Source organism: Podarcis bocagei (genome assembly GCF_964188305.1).
Source record: "Podarcis bocagei genome assembly, chromosome: 11".
Taxonomy (NCBI): Eukaryota; Metazoa; Chordata; class Lepidosauria; order Squamata; family Lacertidae; genus Podarcis; species Podarcis bocagei.
The window spans coordinates 50056608-50080611 of record NC_138136.1 but is presented as its reverse complement, the minus strand read 5'-3'; the positions used below and the strand labels follow the sequence as shown (position 1 = coordinate 50080611).

General features: G+C 43.8%; 1 protein-coding gene across 1 annotated transcript in view; it reads right to left on the bottom strand.

Annotated features, from left to right (window-relative positions):
- Positions 1-289: 289 nt before the first annotated feature.
- The window catches only part of CCBE1 (collagen and calcium binding EGF domains 1), a gene marked incomplete at its 5' end in the record, with an annotated part of 163809 nt that continues 140094 nt past the window's right edge, over positions 290-24004 (bottom strand). The window contains 8 exons of the mRNA XM_081213082.1: positions 290-3682; positions 4756-4791; positions 6506-6541; positions 6630-6769; positions 7792-7912; positions 12724-12827; positions 17825-17962; positions 19892-20026. Of these exons, the coding sequence (XP_081069208.1) occupies positions 3449-3682; positions 4756-4791; positions 6506-6541; positions 6630-6769; positions 7792-7912; positions 12724-12827; positions 17825-17962; positions 19892-20026 (944 nt within the window). The 3' untranslated portion in view covers positions 290-3448. The remainder of the gene's footprint in view (positions 3683-4755; positions 4792-6505; positions 6542-6629; positions 6770-7791; positions 7913-12723; positions 12828-17824; positions 17963-19891; positions 20027-24004) is intronic.

Below are 24004 nucleotides of genomic sequence, written 5' to 3'. Positions count from 1 at the left end.
ACATCCACAAAAACGACATACTTTTGTATTTGCTTTACAGCCAAACTACACCTAACATAATTACGGCCTGAGGATTTCGTTCGCACAGTTGAAGGATATCCCCCCTCCCCACTTTGTATAGTCAGCCAGTAAAAGCTGTAGCACCTGCTTGAGAAAAATAGCTTATATGTGTCAGCCTGTCACACTCCCTGCCCTCCAGCAATGTGCAGTGTTTGTCTCTGCTGGCCTCTCTTCATAGACACCATTTCAAAAAGAAGTTGGAAAAGATGCAAGGGAGTCAATACCGAAATAAGAAAAAATATCCTTCTTTAATTGCAAATACATTGCATAATCACAGTCACTTTTTATACTCTCTAGTACTTTATATAATCATCATAAATAATTGTGTGTTGCATAGCTTTCTAAATGTGTACAAAGGGACAAAGCTCTGTGTCTTTTATTATTACAAAAAAGGGAGGAAAGTAATAAAATTATGGGTCACGTTGTTAACCTCCAGTTGCTTCCGCTCGTTTACTGTGAAATATGATCTCAAAGAGAGATTGGCCACAAATCTACTGAGAATGAGTTTGCCCCAGATCCACTCATTACTGTGAGGCATGCATGGGGAAAATTCCTGGTGAACTGTCTGCACAGTTACAGACAGTCTCGGACAGGGATTGCATTGAGATCTCGAGGGATTACTCAAAGGTTATAGAATATTATTTCTTCCTTTCTTCTGTGTGTTTGTTCATGCCAGTTGGGAAATCTTTAGCAAAAACTTTTCAATGCCTGCATCTCAGCTAATTTTTGGTTACTGCTAACTACTGCAGAAGCATACACATCAAGGGGCTAAGCTGTCATATGTGCAGATCCTATGCACTTTTAGCTAAGAGCAAGTCCCCTTGAACTCAGTGGCTCTTGCTACTATGTAAACATGCACAGGATCAAGCCGCCTTTCTACTGAAATCAATGGAACTAATTTTAATAATGATGCTTAATCAGCAATACATAGAATCTTTGGAATTGTGGCCATTTAAAAACACATTCTAGGGAACTAGTATTTTTTTCCTGTAGACATATTAAGCCTTTAAAAAGCAAAACTAAACCATCTTTTGACAACACAGAATATTCTCATTACTCTAAACGTTGTGAATGGTTTGATTATACTTTTCTTTTCGTAAAATAAGAATGGGCGTGAGTCAGTCAAAGCCGGCACTTGGCTCACTCCCACTGAAAGCAATGGGACTTAAGGTCTGCTGGATCATGCCCACACTGCCTCTTCTTGCTATTCTGCTTTCATGCCTTAATTCTCCACCACCCCTTACTAAAAACCCAAGGAGCCAATCCAATTGGCCCATTGCACATGCTATTAAGAAAAAAAGCCATCAAGCGAACTCAACTAGATTCACGAGATTTTCTGAAGTACCACTAGTGATGTGAAAGCCCTTGAGCATTGCAGCTCTCAAATCAGGACTTAGATTTAAGTAGGGGATATATTCAGTATATTCTTTTTTGAACATGGACCAGCCATAATCTCATCCCCCATCAGCACTAAATTGGCATTTTGTATAAGTTGCAGCCAGGGGAATATGGAACGAGAACTGACTACTTGACTGTTTTATTTTACCAAAGATACACGTATTAGAAGTCTGATTACAGGCAATTTTATATTGCACCTAAAATGGGGATCATTCAAGGTCATTGCCTTGTGGCTGGAAAGTACAATTTATGAACTGGCTAATAACATTGACACTTGGCCACTTTCCCGAACTTCACTGTTTTGCTAAGAAAAAGGAAACGTCACGCATTTGTAGCTACTTCTGACTGCAAATTATGCCACTGCACTTGGAATTACCAATGCGTTCGGATTTTTATTTTTTACTTTTTGCTCCAAAGCAGAATCTATTATCGTGTCCATGTTTAGACAGTTCTGGGGCTAGTTCTTGGGCTAACAAATAATACAGCTGGATTGTGTTACTACCAGCAAACATCTCTGTAAGAAAAGGGAATCGAGAAACTTTGGACAATAAAACATATAAAACTTTATACATTATCAGTGCATTTTTAAAATATTGTACAACTCTTTTTAACAGTGCAGTCTACAAATCATTTAAGCCACAGAACTAGTACCTAAGGTAGCTTACAGGTCACTCGGCTGTAGAAAATTACCCTGGTGCACTTGAAGACCCTTGCCTACTTTTGAGCACTCATTGCAGATGTAAAATTTCCTCCTTTATGCTAATGTTAAGCCATTGCGTGAATGCAGAAAGTCCCATTCCTTGCCTTGCACACCCTGTATCCTTGGTGCAACGAGAGGAAGGGAGTGTCATGGTGAAGGTGAGAAGGCAAACAATTATTTACAACTCCACGTTGTACATGTCCTCACCTTCAACTCCCACCAGCATCCTTATGCAGCATCAGGGAGTTGGGTGGCAAGGAAATGGAGGCCAGCAGCACGGCGTAATTATTTGGGAGTGTCTCAACAGGTGGAATACATCCAACTTGCTCCATCAACTGAGCTTCTTTAAAATTGTCTACAATTTAAAGTCACAGATACAGCAGCTGCTCCCCTACTGGAAGACAAAGGAGAATGAAATGTGTTCTGAGATGTAGAAAAATTGAAGATATATACACATGGTCAACCAGTATCCTGTCCAGGCTGCAAAAGAAAAAAGGAACAGGAGGAAGGCAGTGCAGGTGGATGTTCATAGCTATATTTGCACAATCCTTCCTCTAGATGTGAGCAGAGTATGATATGGGAATCCTGGGTGACAGCCAAATTCCTGATGCCCCTTGCTCTTGAGAGTCAAGTTACACTATAAGCAGACTCATGGGATGCAACTGTTGTTAACAAGCTAAGAGAGCAGCTGGATCAGAGCAAAGGTCTATTTAGGACAGCATTCCATTCCAAATAGTGGCTGACCAGATGAGTCTGGGATGCCCACAAGCAGGGCATGAATGTTATGGCGCTGTTCCACTTGTGTTCTGCAACAATAGCTATTTGAAGCACACTTCTTCTGATATGGAAGGTAATATATAGTCATCATAAACTGCTGAGCTGTAGCACTTCAGGCAGAAACCAGAAGTTCAAACATTTGAACGCTCCTTATCTTAGAAACAAACAACTCCATGCAGACAAAAGACAACATGTCAAGGAAAAGAGTAGAAAGGATTGTTCCTTTCTAACACATATGTCTTCCACCTACAATCAGGTCTTGGTTTTTCATATGCCCATTCCAACTGCCCATTCCAACAATGGATAATTCTCACTGGGTGCTGATCACCTAGCTGGCTCTTAATTTGGTCCTGCCTGCAGTGCTATAGTAAGGGAAGACGGTAATTTCAGTGAATCGTGTACATGGGCCCATTTCCATGGGGCTAAACTGGAATATGTGCAAGTACGCTGGCTTAAATGACTTGTGGACCACTGCCCTGCAAAGTTTTACTCTTTCCAGGACACAAGCTCGTTTTAATGATTGCCTTCTCCGTATGTTCGGGAGTCTTTCGACGCAGTCCTTTGTTTGTAATCTTCTCCGGATCCCAGATCCACTATGTCCTGATAGTTTGTAAATTCCTGAGGTAATGGAAACTCTTCAGTCGATGAATGAGTCCTGTGGCCAAACACCCGCTCTTGCAGCTCAGCGATGTCATTTCTGATGTCAGCCATCATTAGCAACAGGAAGTCAAAAGAACCCGGTGGTCCCTAGAAATATTGCAGGTGTGACAATTAAGTTACTAGTCCCTCGTGTTCCTAATGACTTACAGTATGTCACAGCACCAGTTTCGGATAGATTATCAAAACAGAGGAAAGGAAACTAATGAAAATTGAAGTCTGGAAAAGCAATCTGTACTTGAATCTTTTTCGAATGCAAATTTCAAATGAGAAATGCTTCAGTGTGTAAGATTTTGTTACTCTCACTATTGTGGGCACAGAGTTGGCTTTGTATAGGAACTGAGAGTGTCTAATATGAGACATTCATGTCTTCACCACTTATTTCATTAAAAGAAATGTCAAAAATTGTTTAAAGGGAAGACCACAGAAGGCACTTATTGGGACTGAAAAACAGACAGATGCTCACACCTCCATACTGCTAACCATTAAACAATGTCCTCAGTCTGGAGCCCCATGTGTGCTTCAGAGCAGTTCCAAAGCATAAATGAAGACTGTTCCAACTGATTGCGGTTGGAGGGGCAAAGGAATACAGATATAGGAGAGACTATTCCACCCATACAATTATCAGCAGCCCTGGAAGACAGGGGTCAGTTTTTCAGCGTTCCCATGCCCAGTGCATTTGTCTGGATGGGGGAAACATGAGGTTCAGATTTTGGTCACTGTAGCTGTTAATATTAGTATATTTAACAGTGTTATAGCAAAAAGAAATACATGAAGCAGCCCTTCATTTCATGCTGTTATGGGTGGTATCCAGCTAAACAGTTATACTAGCACAAGCACTTTGGGCTGTGCAATGGAACTTTGCCTTTCCTCTCCCCGTGCACCTCCTAAATTTGATCTTGGGGGGGGGGGTTGGGAGCAATCCTGCAATAGATTTAGAAGCACATGGGGGGCTACACAGAGAGAGGAGAGGGAGGGGAAGTTACGTTGTGTAGCTCAACGGGTTTATGCTAGTGCAACTGTTTAGTTAGATACCCCCTCTTTATGTTGTAACACAGAATTGAAGGGTTGGAGGGTCATCTAGTCCAAACGGTAGTAAGTAAATAAACATTTGGAATTGGATAAATAAATAACATTGCATTGCAATCGGATAGGATACTTACCGGTGCTCCTTTTTCTCCCGGTGCCCCTCTGTCACCCTGTAACAAACATCATCTTCATTGATTAAAATGGAACCATAACTTGGAGACCTATTCCATCCTTCGAAAGCAACCTGCATCAAAATGTCCCTTCGACTCTGTAGAGACCTCATCTCACTTTCACCATGCAAAATCACTTATTGTGTTATCCTATGCACGTCTACACAAAAGCTGGTTTCATTGAATTCAGTGTGTATATAAGCTAGTCTATAAAGGATGGTAGCATTAGAACAGATTGATTTAGGTATCAATCAAGATGCATTTGTTTTCTCAAGCATATGAAACTGGTTGAGAAGTGGGTTGCTGCTTGATTGTAATGTAAAGGTAAAGGGACCTCTGACCATTAGATCCAGTCATGGCCAACTCTGGGGTTGCGGCGCTCATCTCACTTTATTGGCCGAGGGAGCCGGCATACAGCTTCCGGATCATGTGGCCAGCATGACTAAGCCGCTTCCGGCGAACCAGAGCAGCGCACAGAAACACCGTTTACCTTCCCGCCAGAGCGGTACCTATTTATCTACTTGCACTTTGACGTGCTTTCAAACCGCTAGGTTGGCAGGAGCAGGGACCGAGCAACGGGAGCTCACCCCGTCGCAGGGATTTGAACCGCCGACCTTCTGATCGGCAAGTCCTAGGCTCTGTGGTTTAACCCACAGCGCCACCCGCGTCCCTGATTGTAATGTAGTTTCTTTCATATTTTGATATTTCATTTATGATACTTATTTTAAATTGGTGTTTTCCCCACCCACCCCTACTGTGGATTTGTATATTTTTAATATACTGTATTGCTATCTAACAACCTGGAAACCTTTGAGTTGAAGGCCAGAAAACAAATTCAATAAACAAATGTCTAAATAATCATTCAAACCACACATTAAGTGATCTGAAAAGTTACACCTGAAGCAAAGGTTAAGCATTTGAACATCCTACTGAGTTCAATGGGACTTTCACTAGGTGTATTTCTGACTGAGTTCAGCAGGGCTCTCACACTACTAAGTGTGAAGCCTTGATTTCATTTACCATTTGTTACATACAAGTTAAGTATCATATTTCCAATCACAATTTTTTAATCTGTTGTAAGTATTCAAATCAGCAAATTGAACCAAGCTTTGATGATTATTCCAGGGAAAAACTCTGAAACAACTTCTCCCCAAAAGCCAAATCCATCTGTATTGGGAATAGTTCCAATCAAATCTACTATAAAGTAAATGAACAGTAGATTCATTTACACCCTAGACGTAGGCTAAAAATGTTTCCAATTAATATAACAGATGGACAATATCATGATAGCATGGAACCTTCAATTTCAAGACATATCTAAGGAGATATGGCACTAATTTGTGATAAAAGATAAACTGCAATGCTCAATAGGATGGATTTGTGGCTCCATTTCTGTATCAGGATTTGGGTCTGCAGCTGTCCTGAGCTTAGGAGATATCAGGGATATCAGGTGGAGATTCAGCCTGTACATGACCATCAAACTGGTTAGGAAGGAACAACAGGAAAACAATCTATATAAGCAGGCAGGCCATGTTGTAAACCTGATTCATACAGAAGCTCCCTTGCAAGGCACTTTCACACTACTCAGCCAAAAGGGGGCTCTGCTTGTTGTTTCTTGGGATAGGCCAGCTTTACCGCTGCCTTCCAATTAGTTGGGAACTGGGAGCAACATTTCATAAGACACATGCTAGAGGGGAAAGAATTGCTTGCTCACCTTTGCTCCATCTCTTCCTGGTGCTCCCGGAGGACCCTGAAAAACAAAACCACAGTCCTTATGAACATGCAATAACACAACCAATACGCTGCGTGCATTTATGGAACGGAGGTGCAATACTGACCACAGGGCCCCTTCTGCCCTGTTTAATATGGGACAGGTCTGGAGAGGGTCCCATAGGCCCCATTGCTCCTCTAGGGCCTGGCAGGCCTGGAGGGCCAGGAGATCCAGGAAATCCAGGGCTCCCTTGCGGACCTGTGGCACCTGCAATAAAAGGGAGATGGTTAAGGCTGTCCGTGGGTTCATAGATGTGGCTGGTGAATGGGGGCTGAACAACGGGGAGAAGCAACACCCCTACTTTAGCTTGTATCTCAACTGCTGGGAGACAAACCAGGAGCCCAGAGGTTTGCACCATCTGCCTTGTATCTTGGCCAAAATAAGATCAATTCAGCTCAAGGATTATGATGCAATTACATAAACAAAACAAAACAACCACATTATTGATTGATTGATTGCACTTTCTCCAAGGAGCTCAAGGAGGCTTATATGTTTCTCTCTGCTCCTCCATTTAATCCCCACAACAAGCCTGTGAGGTAGGCTAGGCTGGGAGAGAGTGACTGGCCCAAGGTCACGCACCAAGCTTCATGGCCGAGTGTGGATATGAACCCTGGCCTCGCAGGTCCCAGTCTGACACTCTAACCACTCTACTACGCTGACTCTAATGATATTGCGCTTTATTGCACAGCATTACTTTAATGCTGGTTCTGAATGTGTTTTTATTACTTTGTATTTCACAAGGATGTTTTTAAAATATTGCAAGCTGCCTCGATTCCCAGCTTGCAAGGAAGGTGGGATAGAAATGCAATAAATGGAATAAATACTGTAGCTCTCTATGTCTCCTGCGTATAAAGAGCACAAAGAGTGAGATCTGACAGGTTGAGCTTGGCAAGGAAAGTTGAGAAACCTTTCTCAATTCCCAGTCCAGAGATTCACTAATCACTAAACAAATATATAGCTTGGGAATGGAATATTTTCAGTTAGGAGAGGAGGTGTGAAAGAATCAAGCTTGCAGCACCTTGGACAGCTCCTGGGATGGGATAAACCAGATGGAACAAGGCATGCTTTGAGGCTCTAACACTGTGTGTGTTTGTGTATACGTATATACCATATATGTGTGTGTGTGTGTGTGTGTGTGTGTGTGTGTGTGTGTTGATACATGGTTGTTCTTACTCTAAGCTCCTTGTATGATAAACATAAAAATTAGTTTAACTACTTTATTGCTTTACCTGGAGGACCCTGATCACCTGGCTGTCCAGGAGGACCTGGTATTAATGTATTGGATGCAAGTACTTTTTCTCCTGTGATTGGTTTGCTAAGGTCAGCAGCATTATTTGGCAACAAAGCAACCTGCAAGAAAGAAAGCACCATAAACCATTAGCTACGCAGCATATTCAGTGACACCTAGTTGAGTTTTTGTTGCTTGGAAGACAGCACAAAATGAAATCCGCAGTTCATGACCCAGCTACTAATTCCATCAGTCTATCCTTGGTGCTACACTTGGACTGAGAAGCCCACTGCTATTTGATGGATAACTCAAGGCACAATCCTAACCCCTGGCCATCAGGGGTTGGATGAAGTGGTGTTGCTGGCACTGCACCCACAGACTTGGAACTTGCACCTGTTGGAGAGGAAGGTCGGGGTCAGGAAAAATGCCCCTTTTCTGAGACAGTTCCTAGGCTGGAACAGAAAAGAGGCGCAGATCAGGTCCACTGGCATCATGTGATAGCAGCATGGTAGGCACAGGAGCCTCTCTGCCCCAAACCATTCTTCTTAAGAACTTTCTGTGGGCAGATACTGGTGTCAGCTCCTTCCTGCCACTTGGGAAGGTGTACTGGGGCACCTCTCTCTGACAGAGCTTCTCTGTTGGTGGTTGAGCTTCTTACATGGCAGAGGTCAGTGGAGCCCAGCAGAGCTCTGGACATGGCGGATCAGGGGCTTAATTTGCACTGTCCCCTATTATCTCTCCACCACCTTATCTACCTCTCAGAGTTATTGTGAATGGGCAGCTTCAAGGAAGCAAAAAATACCCAAACATGAAGAAGTAGACAACAGTCTAGTTACAGGTTGGTCTGCCGTAGTCTAAACAAATACTTCATGCGTGTATCTGAAGAAGTGTGCATCCACACGAAAGCTCATACCAATAACAAACTTAGTTGGTCTCTAAGGTGCTACTGGAAGGAATTTTTTTATTTTGTTTAGACAATAGTCTGGAATTAATAGCTTTACCTTTTGTACTTGGGTACATACGCTGCAACACTATACACACACACACACACACACACACACACACACACACACACACACCTTTCTCACCAAATATGAATGGTGTGTGGTGTGTGTACAGTACATGTAAGTTTATTTTTTAAAAATTAAATCTCTGGCTGCCGCTTCAGAGTTCTTAAAGAGACGCATGTTATCCTACATATGAGCACTCTGGATAAAGAGAGAATGCATTTTAATTAAACATAGGCAAGCATAAAAACTAAAGTAGCTTAGCTTTTCACAGGGACAGATTCTAGACTTATTCCTGGATTCAAATTCCGGCTGAGTAGTAGTAGTAGTAGTAGTAGTAGTAATTACTGTCTGCTCTGACTTGTAACCCCCATCCCCAAAGTCTTCAGCAGAGCTCTTATTCAACCTTGTTACAGCAGATTGCTTAAATCAGGGGCCTGAAACCTGCAGCCACCCAGAATCCTTTTTATTCCAGCCTCCATTATCCTCAAGGGACGCAGGTGGCGCTGTGGGTTTAACCACAGAGCCTAGGACTTGCCGATCAGAAGGTCGGTGGTTCGAATCCCCGCGACGAGGTGAGCTCCCGTTGCTCGGTCCCTGCTCCTGCCAACCTAGCAGTTTGAAAGCACGTCAAAGTGCAAGTAGATGAATAGGCGGGATAAATCTGGCGGGAAGGTAAACGGCATTTCCGTGCGCTGCTCTGGTTTGCCAGAAGCGGCTTAGTCATGCTGGCCACATGACCCAGAAGCTGTACACCGGCTCCCTCCGCCAATAAAGCGAGATGAGCGCCACAACCCCAGAGTTGGTCACGATTGGACCTAGTGGTCAGGGGTCCGTTTACCCATTATCCTCGGCCAATGCAGCCCCTGTGGCCAATGATCAAGGACGATGGGAATAATGAACAATCTTTTGGATTAGACCAAACAGAGGTGCCAGAGACTGAACCTGGAATCTTCCGCATTCAAAGCACTGAGCTATGGTGTTTTCCCTTCCAATGGCTCAGAATACTTACAGGATGAGAACATTTTCTCCCCCTGCTGAGTGTACACATATGCAATTTGAGTTTTATTGCCAACTTGTTTATTTATCTCGAACAGATAAGACAGGCACTTTCATAAAGGACACGTAGGGGCAACAGATGCCAACCTGCAAATTCAACGTGACCCTGAAGCTCATGCAATGTATGCTAAACCAGTCACTCACTCCTGTCTGCTCTCTCTTCACTATCTCAAGGTCAGAAGCATCTGCCCTGTGCTTTGATGATGAATATTATTATCTTAGCCAGACACGAGCATGCACTGATCTAATTTCTATTCCATTCCACTTTCTTGATTCAGGCTTGGACTCGCTCTTGAAAATGATCTCACTCCCAAGTCTCCCTTCATGCATGAATCTTTCTTCACAAGGAAACAGAATACCTCCCTACAATATTTTCAAAAGGGACAATAGTCACGGAAATGAGATCTAACCCCCACCATGGCCTGCATTACATGTACTTTTGAAGACGTTCCGTGCGGAAACCGTTGCTCAGTTGGCTTGGCGATGGATCGCCTGGGTCCAGGCTAACACTTATTTCTAATTAAATACATACTTACATGTATCTGCGCAAGCAACATGTGCAATGAGAGCTATTCCACACATGGGAATGCTTGCATGCCTGGATTGCTTGCTATTTATTTCTTTTGGCAAAGGGCTCTCCCTCTCTCTGACTAGTTTTGCAACTCTGTGGAGGGGGATGATGGGGAAGAAGGTTTTTTTAAAAAATGTATCTCTGAGGAATTATTTCCATTATATCTGCATAGAATCCCTGAGTGCTGCAGAGAATCCTGGGACACCATTTAGGGCAAGCATAGGCAAACTCGGCCCTCCAGACTACAATTCCCATCATCCCTGACCACTGGTCCTGTTAGCTAGGGGTGATGGGAGTTGTAGTCCCAAAACATCTGGAGGGCCGAGTTTGCCTATGCCTGATTTAGGACTTGCTTCACAGTGGCTATTCTCCAGGTGTATTGGAATTTCTTCTGATATAATGTGAGCAGAGAACAGGACGTGGAGAACACATCAAGCGCTCCACACTGCAGGGAGAGATCGGTGATTATAAGCAAGCTGTGTTTCAGGGAAATTTGCCTACCGCTGCTGATATTCAATCCAACGAACTGCTACAAAGGAGCTACTCTGGGCTCTTTTGGGAGGAAAGGTGGGATATAAATTTAGCAAATAAATGCATACATATGCAGTAAGCTTCTGAGAACTCCAGGACCATCATGTCTGTCAGGCAGCAGCTGAGCTCAAATATTTCACTATTATTTTGCAGCCCCATTTGCACTCTGCACACTCCATTCACTGCAAGCTCTTTCATATCTCCCCATACTGCTCCAAACCCAGTATTGTAGTGTCATTCTGGTGCATTTTATTGGGGGTAGGGAAATGGTGGCTTCTGGAACACCTAGAACACCCCAGAACATCTACTGCCACCCGAAAAGCCCCCAAAACCTATTAGGAATCCCGCCCCACTTGAAATCACTCCAAATTTCAGCTGCCTTTTGCCCCACCCCACAAGATTCCAAGCCTAGAGTTTGAAGATTCACGCTTCAAGCTTAGCCTCACATCATGCTATCAGATTCCTGATGATATTGGCCAGGGTGAGTTTCTCTTGCATGAGATAAAACACAATACAGTTCCCTTGCGGATTCTTCTTTTGAAGGTTTTACAGAATAAAATTGGCCTCATAGTCTTATATTAAAACAAAATAACAAAACCCTGGAAAAGGACTCTTTCTCTTATGTCCTCTAGCTGAATAGCAAGATCCACCACACCTAATATATTTTTCCAAACAATCCCACACAAAACACATGACAACCTTCACAAAACTCAAGTTTTCACATGTGTCTCAGTTATGTGTGATTTTTATTTTATTTTATAAAAAATATAATTACCTTGTGTTGAGAGAAAAATGATGGTGCGAAGCCAAGTGTAGATACCACCCCCCCAGCAATTTGACACATTATATAGCTTTGAAAGGAATAATTGCCCATAAAATAATCTAGCATCCATGCTCTTTCCTTTGAGGATTTAACCTCTCCTGCATCAGAAAATAGTGTGTGAAAAGTATTTACAGTTCAACTTCATTATGTGGGATTCTATTAATGTACCCACAAAATATGGTGAATACAAAATGTGATTAAACTGACTCTTGTAAAACTGACCACTCAACTGGAAGGGACCGAAAATCTGGTTCTAGGACTACTCATTGCCCTAAATTAAGATTATTCTTCTGAACTATCTTTTATGAAAACATCCCCATGTGACTGTGGTTTTTTTAAGCCTCCAAGGAACAAGATTGCACCGTTTCCCTAGAAGACAAATTCACTTGCTGAATTTCTATATCTGGGCTTATTGTTCTGCAGAAAGCCTACGAAATATCTTATTTAGATACTTGATTCTGGCCAAGCCCATTATGTCTTTCTTCTCAACTCTTGTCAGCAGCGTAGCTTGCCGCTTGGGAGCCTGGTCCTACAGCCAGGGGCGGGGTGAGCCAGCTATGGGGGCAGGGGGCACTGTATGGATCCTATCCGCCGCCTCCCCCTCAGCTGTAGGGCGGCTGAGGGAGAGGCTGAGGGTAGCCGCAAGTCCCATGCTGCTGTTTTAGGCAGTGTGGAGCCTGCAAGCACCCAAACCGCCTTGTCACTCCCAGGAGAGACGCGTGGCTTGGGCACGCTGCAGGCCCTGCGGTAAGTGCCGGCCCCCTTGGTGTGGCACCCAGTGCCAGCCACGTTTTGTTACGTTTGTTGACTGAACTAAAAAATTTCGTGAGTCCATTAAAAAAAAACCAACAAAACTCATAGTTTTGTCATTTTGTCAACCCCCCCCCCGTGATGACACCCGGGCTGGACCACACCCCCCACCTCCGCCACTGACTCTTGTACCTTTTGTTTCAGTTGCAACACTGTCTGCTTGATTTGATAGAACTCTTTGCAAGAGGCACAGCAGGCCCCTGGTTTCACCACGTTATCAGCCTTCTCAGAAAACCCTGCAAAAAGGGGAAAAGAGTGAGAGAGAGAGCAAATATTCCAATGCATTTTTCCCCTCAAGAGGAAGAAAACAAAGCAGGGAAGAGAAATGCCAAAGAAAGCTGTGCCGGGGTGATGAGCCTTTGAAGTTTTCCTTCCTGGCCATTCCGTGAGAGGAAGAGGTGCCCTTGGTATTAACAACCTTTCCCAGTTGTGAATCACCATGAAAGGCTGCACAGATCCAGCCTAAGCTCGCTGCAAACAGTCTTAGCAGCAGCTGTTTCCAGTTAGCAGGTCTTAATGCCCTTTTGTAAAACTCTTTTTATATCTGGGGGGGGGGAGAGTGTTTACCTCTCTACTTTTATCTGAGTCTTTACTGTACAGGACCCACAGTGATTTATAATCCCCCTTCAAGGGCCAATTTTTGTATGCTGTAAATTGTGCCAATATCTCATGCAGCGAGACCTTTTGCTTGCAATTTGCACAAAGCCGGCCTTTATCACCACTGATTATGTTTGCTGCGCAATGGGACGCTTAATGGCAGAAAGGGTCAGAGCCACAATCGCAGTAAAAAGTAACTCTGAAATATCTACTGGTACATTGCTGGAGCCATTGAAATGCAGAGAATAACAAGAGAACGCAAGAAGTATCAAAATAAGGTGCTCTTTACAGAGCTTTAAATCTTTAGGAAAGGCACAATATACTCAGTGCTTTTCTTCTTGAAAAAATGGTGCTGGTGCTGAGTACCCATGAGTACCCCCAGAAAAAGCACTGAATGTACTTATTAATTCTTATTATCGGCACCAATCAGGTTGAGGCTAGAAGTAAATTGAGGCAAGGGTGGGAGGACTCCCTGCGTGACAGGCAGGAGTCAGATATAGTTGGGTCAGTTCCAATGCCTAAGCCAATACCACTTATATTCTGTAACCAATAAAGTTGTGGCCTAAGTTTGCCCAATAGCATTAACCTAATATCTGTCAAGGGATGCGGGTGGCGCTGTGGGTAAAACCTCAGCGCCTAGGACTTGCCGATCGTCAGGTCGGCGGTTCGAATCCCCGCGGCGGGGTGCGCTCCCGTTGCTCGGTCCCAGCGCCTGCCAACCTAGCAGTTCGAAAGCACCCCCGGGTGCAAGTAGATAAATAGGGACCGCTTACTACCGGGAAGGTAAACGGTGTTTCCGTGTGCTGCGCTGGCTCGCCAGATGCACCTGGCCACATGACCCAGAAGTGTCTGCGGACAGCGCTGGCTCTCGGCCTATAGAGTGAGATGAGCGCACAACCCTAGAGTCGGACACGACTGGCCCGTATGGGCAGGGGTACCTTTACCTTTAATATCTGTCTCCTTGCATCTTATTCATCAACGAGGGCGTGGTTTCGGGGTCTCGGACATGCAATTATCAGCACCAATCAGGTTGAGGCTAGAGGTAAATTGGGGCAAGGGTGGGAGGGGCTCTCCTTTGTTGGAGGTATAGTCGTACCTTGGATCTCGGACACCTTGGCTCCCGAACGATCAAAACCTGGAAGTGAGTGTTCCAGTTTTCAAACATTCTTTTGGAAGCCGAATGTCCAAGTGGGCTTCTGCGGCTTCTGATCGGCTGCAGGAAGCCGTGCTTTGGTTTCGAAACGTTTTGGAAGTCAAACGGACTTACGGAATGGATTCTGTTTGATGTCCAAGGCACGACTGTATTTTAACAGAAGCGGGACAACCACCTGCCAGTGATGCTACATATTTGCAACCTGAACTGCTCAGCCTGGATAGCTCAGTTGGTTAGAGCATGGTGCTGATAACACCAAGGTTGCAGGTTTGATCCCCGTACGGGGCAGCTGCATATTCCTGTATTGCAGGGGGTTGGACTACATGATCTGCAGGGTCCCTTCCAACTCTATGATTCTATGCAGGTCCTGCATTCAACAGGGATGATCTACAAGTTCTCCTCCCCACACCCACCTGATTCTATGAGGCTTTCTCAATAGTTTGCCCCCAACAAGCCGCAAGTTCCACATCCACTGTGTGTTGTTTATAGAGGCTACATTGAAATCCCTTGCCAGGGTCTGAGGCCCAGAACTAACTTGCATCCCCCTGTGCTGCTTGCACAGAAGACGTAATGACACGCAGGAGCTGCTGGAAGTTTAAGGCACGGCAGCCTCTGACATTCACCAGAACCCTACAAAGGCATCAGTTAAGCCCCACAACTTGCACTGGCAACAGCTGAGGTCATAACCCAAGGATGCGGTCTGAAAAAGGGTGAGAATCAGATAAAGGAGGGCAGAGGCCATCAAGCAGTTGTAGCTTCCTGGCCAGTAGCAAAATGTTTAGGGCTGTTTTCACTTGGTTCCCGGCAGCAAAGGCTAAAGCTTGCAATGGGTGACCTGGCGGATTGCAGGTATAGGGATCAGTTTATCTTCCACAACACATCCTTGGCAAAGGAGTTAAGAGTAAGGGAGAGGCACCTCATCTGCCAAGGGAGACTACTTGCAGCAACACCAGAGCAAGTCAAGTGGCAATTCCTTGAGGGAGAGGCTTACTTCCTGTTCTTAGCAAGTAGGACACTGCAGCCAGCAAGAACACGGCCCAATAAATATTTGCTTCTTGTACTCATAGAAGCTGTGGGAAGGATTCCTGCATTGCAAGGGATTGGACTAGATGACCCTCGGGGTCCCTTCCAACTGGAAATTCTATGATTCTGTGAAACAACTGAACCAAGTAAGAGTCACACAGTCACAGGAGAAGTGGAGCCTGACCCCCCAGCCATGTAGGAAAGATGGGCAGGAACTAATGAGGGCCTAGTCATACAAAACCACATCTTTTTCACACCTGCTAAGCTCTTCCATCTCCTGCACGAGGACCGAACTTCAGCATACAACAGATATAATGCAAATGCAAACTCTGCTCCCCCCAAAAGTTGGAATTGTTTTTCCAGACAGAGAGAGGCTGAAATAAGTCAATGCTCCTATGCTTTCTTCCACAGTGCTGAGTACTGGAAACTTCCATAGTGTTGAGTACTGGAAACGAAAGCCGAGGCTCTCAAAGTTCTGTACCAAACTCTACAGAAGAAGTGTGAAGGACTGAGAGGCTTCTGAATTATTTGCCACCTCACTGACAGCGAAACCAGGCTCCCAGGATGCATTTCTCTTCCGCATATGAAGCTGATGTCATAGACAATATTCTTCCTTTGTGAAGAAGAAGAGTTTGGATTTGATATCCCGCTTTATCACTACCTGAAGGAGTCTCAAAGCGGTTAACATTCTCCTTTCCCTTCCTCCCCCACAACAAACACTCTGTGAGGTGAGTGAGGCTGAGAGACTTCAGAGAAGTGTGACTAGCCCTAGATCACCCAGCAGCTGCATGTGGAGGAGCGGAGACACGAACCCGGTTCCCCAGATTATGGATCTACCGCTCTTAACCACTACATCACACTGGCTGAAGCTACCTAAACACCTTATGTGTGTGTGCTATCATTACTGAAAACGTGGTCCTTTCTTGTCTGAAGTTAGACAATAAGAAAATGAGCCCAGCAGCAGCAGTTCCTAAGATAATACTGTTTGATGGGGCAGTACATTTGCTTGAAGTTCTCAGGTGGGATTCACCTAGCCAGCCCCATCAGCAGAACCCCTGCTCAAGGACATCCATTTTGTGCTCCCATACCCCCACAATGGGCCACTGAGGGGTCCTGAGAACCCCCAAAACAGCACGTGGTGGTGGGGGAGTGGGGAGACCTATTCAGCTGGCAAATGGAAATGCTTGAGCAGATGAAACAATGCAAAGAGCACAATGTTGAATTCTACCCATTGTTTCCATGCTGGGTGCCTGCATGCATTCCCCCCATCCCACAAGGCTTGTGTTATCATCTGTCTTGTATTATCTGCCATTGGTTTTCATTTGATTATGTGGCTACACCATGCGCTCTCTACAATATGCAATAGGATCTTCATGTCACAAAGATGGTCCATTTCTTTGGTGCCCCTCCCCATATTCAAACCTGCAGCTCAAATTCACAGACGGCTAAGGGCAGCAGACAGCTTTCATCCCTCTGGCGCTGTAAAACAAACACACACTAATTCATTTTCTCCATCCTGTGTGTTATCTTTGGAGATTGGGTGAGATACTGGTGTTGTGTTGTTGTTTTTAATTAAAAAAAATCAGTATATTATTAACATTGTAAGAAAGGATTTATCAGATGATCTGCCTTGAAGACCTAAATTCCACTGCAATTTAAGCCAGCTATTTTGGAAAGGTTAATGCAATGCAAATGGTTTTTTTGTAGGCTGGCAATGGCGCATGAACTTCTATCTGCCACAAGATGGCATTCCTAAGCAGATTGTTTCAAACAGTAGACTTAAGAGTCAGAGGGAGAAAATCCTGTTCTCATGTATGGTGGACTGGAATTATACCTGCTTAAAATATTTCTTCTGCGTAGCTGTTAAAGGCGCAGAAACTCTGTCACCTGGCCACTCAGTTTTGCAAAGCTGGATTAAAAAAAGGAGGCTCAAGAAGAGTACTTTTGGGATCTTAGACATTCAAACATTATGGGAATCCTCTACCCTCAAAATGTCTGTAAGGAACTGATTGTCTGCTTTTTTGTGATTTGCTGGACAAGAACAAGGTTTAGCTAGTCTCGTTTTCTTACTGGGGAAGGGAAACCGAAGTCAGCCAAGAAAGGACCACGTTTTCAGTAATGATAGCTGACACACCAGGGGCATAAATAGCTTCAGCTGACTTCACAAGGCAGAATAGTTCAGCTTGTCTATGACTTCAGCTTCATATGCAGAAGAGCAATGCATTCTGGGAACTCAGCTTCACCAGGAATGGCTGAGAGCTATGTAGTCTGAGCTGGAACAACCAGCTCAGAACATAATAGCAAGACCTCTGAATCAACTGATCTGGAGGCAAAAATATGCAATTTTAATAGCACCTCCTTCTGAGCACAGGTCTTTAGGCTTGGAGCTTTTCACTGATTTTATCAGTGCACAGTGGATCCCTTTGCGCCAGAATAATTTAAGAAACAGCAATGTAATACCTTTCTCTCCTTTGGTGCATGTTTTCCCATCATCTTCACGTATGTATCCCTCGTTACATTCACACCGATAGCTGCCAAGGGTATTGACACAGATGTGGGGGCAGAGAGGCTCGCTGCTTGTGGCACACTCATCGATATCTGAAAGGGGATGGATGCCGCAGTGGGTTTTAAAAAAGGGAGGGAACTATCAGAAATAAAGGTTTCCTAAAACTGTTGCATTAAATGCACTTGATTAGTGAGGGACTACTGCTCAGTGGAACTATGTGTTGCATGCAACAGATTCCAAACTCTCAACCCCCATCATCTGCAGTTCAAAGGTTCAGACAGCAGATGATGGGAAATACCTCTAAGTTGCAGAGAGATAGTGACAGCCAGGTTAGTCAAGAACCTGGGGCCCTCTAGATCAGGGATGGAGAACACATGGTCCTCCAGATCAATGCTGGACTCTGAACTTTCATCATCCCTCATCGTTGGCCATGTTGGTGGAGGCAGCATCTGAATTAATCTGAATTAACTATGTAAAGGTTTGGGAAGAAATAAAAAAAGACCTGCAAATTTGGAGTAGAATGCAATTGTCATTGCTGGGTAAAATTTCGGTCATAAAAATGAATATACTCCCAAAGATGCTATTCCCATTTCAGACTGTACCTATAGTTAATGACATCTGAAATTTTAAGGAGTGGCAAAAAGATCTATCTAAGTTTATTTAGCATGGGAGAAAACCCAGGATAAAACATAAATTGTGATTTACACTAAAGAGAGAGGTGGTTTTGTACTGCCTGACGTACAATTATATTTTGACGCATCATGTTTATGTTGGTTGAAAGAATGGATTTTACTAAAGAACAGATACCTATTGGACTTGGAAGGGCATGACTTAAAATTTGGGTGGCATGCGTCCCTGTGGTACGGGAAGGCCAAGATATATGAGAGTTTCTCAAACTACTTAATTAGGAAAAACCTGTATAGGGTATGAGAAAAATACAAAAGCTTATTAGAAAGGAAAACACCAATGTGGCTGTCACATATACAGAAAAATTGGAGTACATATAGAGACTTGCTAACTGTCACTAGGGAGGAATATAAATTGAAAGAGTATAGAGAGATAAAAGATCAAGTGACATATCTTTACCATCACTTGAATGCAACATTTAAGTTAGTTAAAAAAATATGGATTTGCGGAACAAAATTCACAGTTTGAAAAGGAGTTATTGGGATCCAGGGTTAAAATAGACTCGCAAAAATGCCGAAATCAACAAAGGGCAATTGTTGAACATGCAAGGTAGCAGAGGGAACTTTTCATCACATGTGGTGGTCGTGCAGCATAATTAAAAGCTATTAGGAAATGACCTATAATGAACTTTTAAAAATGTTTTAAAAATCCTTTCCTAAAAATCCAGAAGATTTTTGTGGGGCTAATAACAACAGAAGTTACAAAAAAAAGGAGAGAATTTTGTTCCTATATGCGATAACTGCTGCATGTGTGTTATTAGCGCAAAAATGGAAAACAGATAAGGTATCAATAAAAGAAGAATGGTGCATTAAACTGTTAGCATATGAAGAGCTAACAGGAATGACCACTAGAATAAGGAATCAAAATGATAAAAGATATAGGAGGACAGGATATTCTTTATTGAATATATGAAAAAGTATGATAAGCAGACAATCAGCCTAGCAGGATGGTAAGATTCTCAGCAGTGTAAGAAATAACTAGAGTTTATATAAGGAGTTGTGATAGACAGCATGAACCAAGAAAACGCGAGGAAAATAAGAGATAAAAGGAACAATGGAAGGAGAGGATGGGAAGTTGGTTAAGGAACGTTTTCTGGTTGTTGTTTTTGTTATTTCAAAATTGTTACTTTTTATTATTCCAGAGATTCTTTTCTTTTCACATTATTTTTCTTTACATTTTGAAATGTATCAGAAACGCAAATGAAAAATGTATCAAAAAACAATAAACAATAATAATCTGAATTAACCAAATTTTGGAAGCACATTAATATCCATATCTTTGAATTTATGGCAAGTAGCCTTGAACTGATTTCAGGTGCAATCTTTTCCACCCACCTAAGCAATAGGGTTTCTCTCTGTTCTTGTGCCTTTCGCGGTCATACCGATAACCAGGGTAGCATGTGCATAAGACTCGTCCAAAGTTGTCTGTGCACTGTTGTTCACAAGGAGCTTCTGCGCAGACGTCATAATCTAACGAGAGAGAAATGTGCTTGTTATTAGCAGCTGTACAACACTGCAAAAGTAATTTGGGAAATTGGTGTTTGTCCTTCAGTTACCAATGTAGTTGTACTCCCGTTACTAATCAAGAAAACGTAGACCTCAAATTTTTATTTACACTGGATTGCTATGTGTGACAAAAGAACAGGCAAAGAAGCAGATACCTCTGGAAGAAAAATAAGATAAATGTAATTACACAATGTTGTTATTTTTCTTCCATCACCTTCAGGATATTTTTTTTTGGGGGGGGACTCTCAAGAAAATTCTCTGTGAATAAAAGGTGGTTAAAAGAAATATACTAAGCTAAGAACCATAGATGATTGTAACTGTTGGGCTGTGGAGAAGCTGCATACAGTTTAGTGAATGCACTGTACACCTCTACAATGCTATTTCCAGAACCAAATTTAGTGGATTACAGGATACAAGGACAACCACCTCCTGCCAAATAGAAGGGGAAGAAATGGAGGCAGTGAGAGATTTTACTTTCTTGGGCTCCATGATCACTGCAGTTGGTGACAGAAGTCACAAAATTAAAAGACGCCTGCTTCTTGGGAGAAAATCAATGACAAACCTAGACAGCATCTTAAAAAGCAGAGACATCACCTTGTCGACAAAGGTCTGTATAGTTAAAGCTATGGTTTCCCCAGTAGTGATGTATGGAAGTGAGAGCTGGACCATCAAGAAGGCTGATCGCCGAAGAATGGATGCTTTTGAATTATGGTGCTGGTGGAGACTCTTGAGAGTCCCATGGACTGCAAGAAGATCAAACCTCTCCATTCTGAAGGAAATTAGCCCTGAGCACTCATTGGAAGGACAGATCATGAAGCTGAGGCTCCAATACTTTGGCCACCTCATGAGAAGAGAAGACTCCCTGGAAAAGACCCTGATGTTGGGAAAGATTGAGGGCACAAGGAGAAGGAGACGACAGAGGACGAGATGGTTGGGCAGTGTTCTCGAAGCTACCAACATGACCAAGCTGCGGGAGGCAGTGGAAGACAGGAGTGCCTGGCGTGCTCTGGTCCATGGGGTCACGAAGAGTCGGACATGACTGAACAACAACAAAAGATGCAACTGGAGATAGGTAGGATCAGCTGAAAGAGAGGAGACACACTGTTGGAACAAAGGAAGGTGCTTTATAGCCTGCCAAACTAATGGTCCATCTGGCTCAATATCTTCTACATTGACTGGCAACAGCTCTTTGGGGTTTTGAGAGTAGATTTCAGGAGGCAGTGGCTCTCCAGGGTTCCATTGCCAGAGGCAGTCACAGATGAGCAGAGTGCTGTTGCATTCAGGTCCTGCTTTCGGTTGGCCGCTGTGCGAACAGGATGCTGGACTTGATGGGCCACCACTTAACCATGCAGGGTTCCAGACTGAGGGCAGGATTCCAAGGCCATGGAAATTCCCTCTTCAGACCCACATGAAGGTCATGTGTGGAACTGATATGGGGCTGGTGTTGTGGGTGGTGCAGATACCAGTGAGGGGGTAGCCAGGTGGAGTGCATTCCCACTTGCCCCTTTAGGCATTCAGGAAGACTGCCTGAAGATGCTTAATGTTCTGCAAGTTTCCCTGCCTCACCTCCAATTCCCTGGCTGTTGCTAGTGGTGACAAGGAATCATAGGGCACAATCATGCTATGGTTTGTGTGATACTACAGGGCAGCTAGGAGGAGGTATGGTGTTGCTGTGCTGCTTTCTATGGCCTCCACTATACGTATTCAGCCAATGGGGGCGTTTCTCCAAGGGAAGAGGGTCTTTGCACCCTCCTTTCATTGGGCTAGACTGGAAAAGTAATATACCAGCTTGCAGGCATTGGCAGCTGCATCCACCCATGACTGGCATTCCAAGTGTGACATTTCTCCCTCGCATGGAACTAATCTCCATTTAAGAGGGAGAGAACATGTAAACCATCACTCTGTGAACTACAGCACCAAATGTTTATTTTGCTTCACGCATCCAGAATCGACTTTGAGGCTTGCAGTTCCAAGCTTACTGCAGTTGTGCTGACTGTGTATGATGCAACGGAGCTCCATCGCAGCTCAGGCTTCTCATTGCTAAATGAGAACAACAACTTCTATCCCACCTATTTTTCAGAAGAAACTCAAGGTGATTTTTTTTAAAATAAAAAAAGGCAACAGTTATAAAATACAGAACAATTCACAGTTTACATCGTAAATCAAAATATTAGCATAAAACCCAAGGCCACAGTAACAATGGCAAAACAGCTATCAGAATTAAAACTTCAGAATGTTAGAACCAAAGGGAATATTAAGCCTAAGGCCCCTTTAAGCAATGAACAGCCATGTCTCCACTAGCCGTCAAAAGCAGTACAGTGATGGGGCCTGATGCTGTATGTTTGCTAAAGCGTTACATGCAGCAGGTGCCACTATAGAAAAGACCCTGTCCCTGGACACCACCAAGTGTGCCTTGTGGTGTTACAGAATCCTAAGAAGGAGTTTGGAGACAATCAGAGTATGCAAGGAGGCACATACAGAAGAAGGTGGTCATTGAGATACACAGGTCCCAAGCTTTTAAGGTTTCTAAAGGTTAACACCAGCACCATGAATTGAAGCTGGACACAATGTGCAGCCACGATGGACTCAAAATGCATCTCAGTTGTCAGAATGCTCCTATCCCATTTGGAGCTCGATTTTGCAGAACAAACGATTCCAAGTGTTTTCTCAGCATTGAGCCAAGATAGGTCGAGTTTGCTCACCTGCTAAGATTTTTATTTATAGTTTGGTTTTGCCCCAGTGCATTATCAGCTCTGTGTCTGGCTGCCAAGATTTCCGGGACTCTGAGCTGCTAAAGCAGCACATCTGCCAATAATAAATCAACCTGATAAAGCCAAGGTGAATCCCTTTTGTTGACTGCAAGAGGCAAAAGAGTGCGTTGAGTTGAGCATGTGCATCTGTCTTGGCAGCCTAATGTTCATAATGGTACAAGATCAGCCCTTGATTGCCAAAGCAGAGAGCACACAGCCCATAAAACACTACTGTTCCAAATATCACACAGTAAGTGTAAAACTTTAATAAATGATAAACCGCCAGCTGAGCTCATCTATGCAGTATTTTAAAAGGTGGTGCAAAATTAACACTCCCGTTCCTTTTAAAACCACATACTTGATTGACATACTCCAAGGGGTGGGCCCAGGGGAGAGGTGAAGCGCAGAGCCAGAGAAGAGAAGACGGCATTTGGGTGGCACATTATGTCTGCTAGAGTCAATTGTTGTGATGCACAAAAATATTAGGGTAAAACCCAGATACAAATCCATGCTTAGCCATCTTGGGACAGTCACTAATTTGCCTCCAAGGGATGTTATGAGAATAAAACAGGGAGGTGAGATCCTTGGAGAGGATGGGCAGGGTAATAATACAATAAATAATAGAAAACAGGGAGGGTGTTTTAAAAAGCCAAGTTCTTTTTTGTCAAGGCAGTGCAGCTGCAAGGTACTGAACAACGGAAGAAGAAGAAGAAGAAGAAGAAGAAGAAGAAGAAGAAGAAGAAGAAGAGTAGGAGGAGGAGTTTGGATTTGATATCCCGCTTTATCACTACCTTAAGGAGTCTCAAAGCGGCTAACATTCTCCTTTCCCTTCCTCCCCCACAACAAAAACTCTGTGAGGTGAGCGGGGCTGAGAGACTTCAGAGAAGTGTGACTAGCCCAAGGTCACCCAGCAGCTGCATGTGGAGGAGCAGAGACGTGAACTCGGTTCACCAGATTACGAGTCCACCGCTCTTAACCACTATACCACACTGGCTCTCTGGATAGCAGAGGCTGATCTAAGGCATGAGTAGGAAGCAGGTATCCAGACACAGCCATTGGGGGTGGGAGGGCACTGTCTCAGGCAGCAGCAGCACCCAAAAGCGACATCCTATCAGCCCTACCACCTCCACGCCTGGCTACCTACCATCCATCCCCAGAAGAGATGGTTGAAGTAAGAAACTGAAATGGTAAA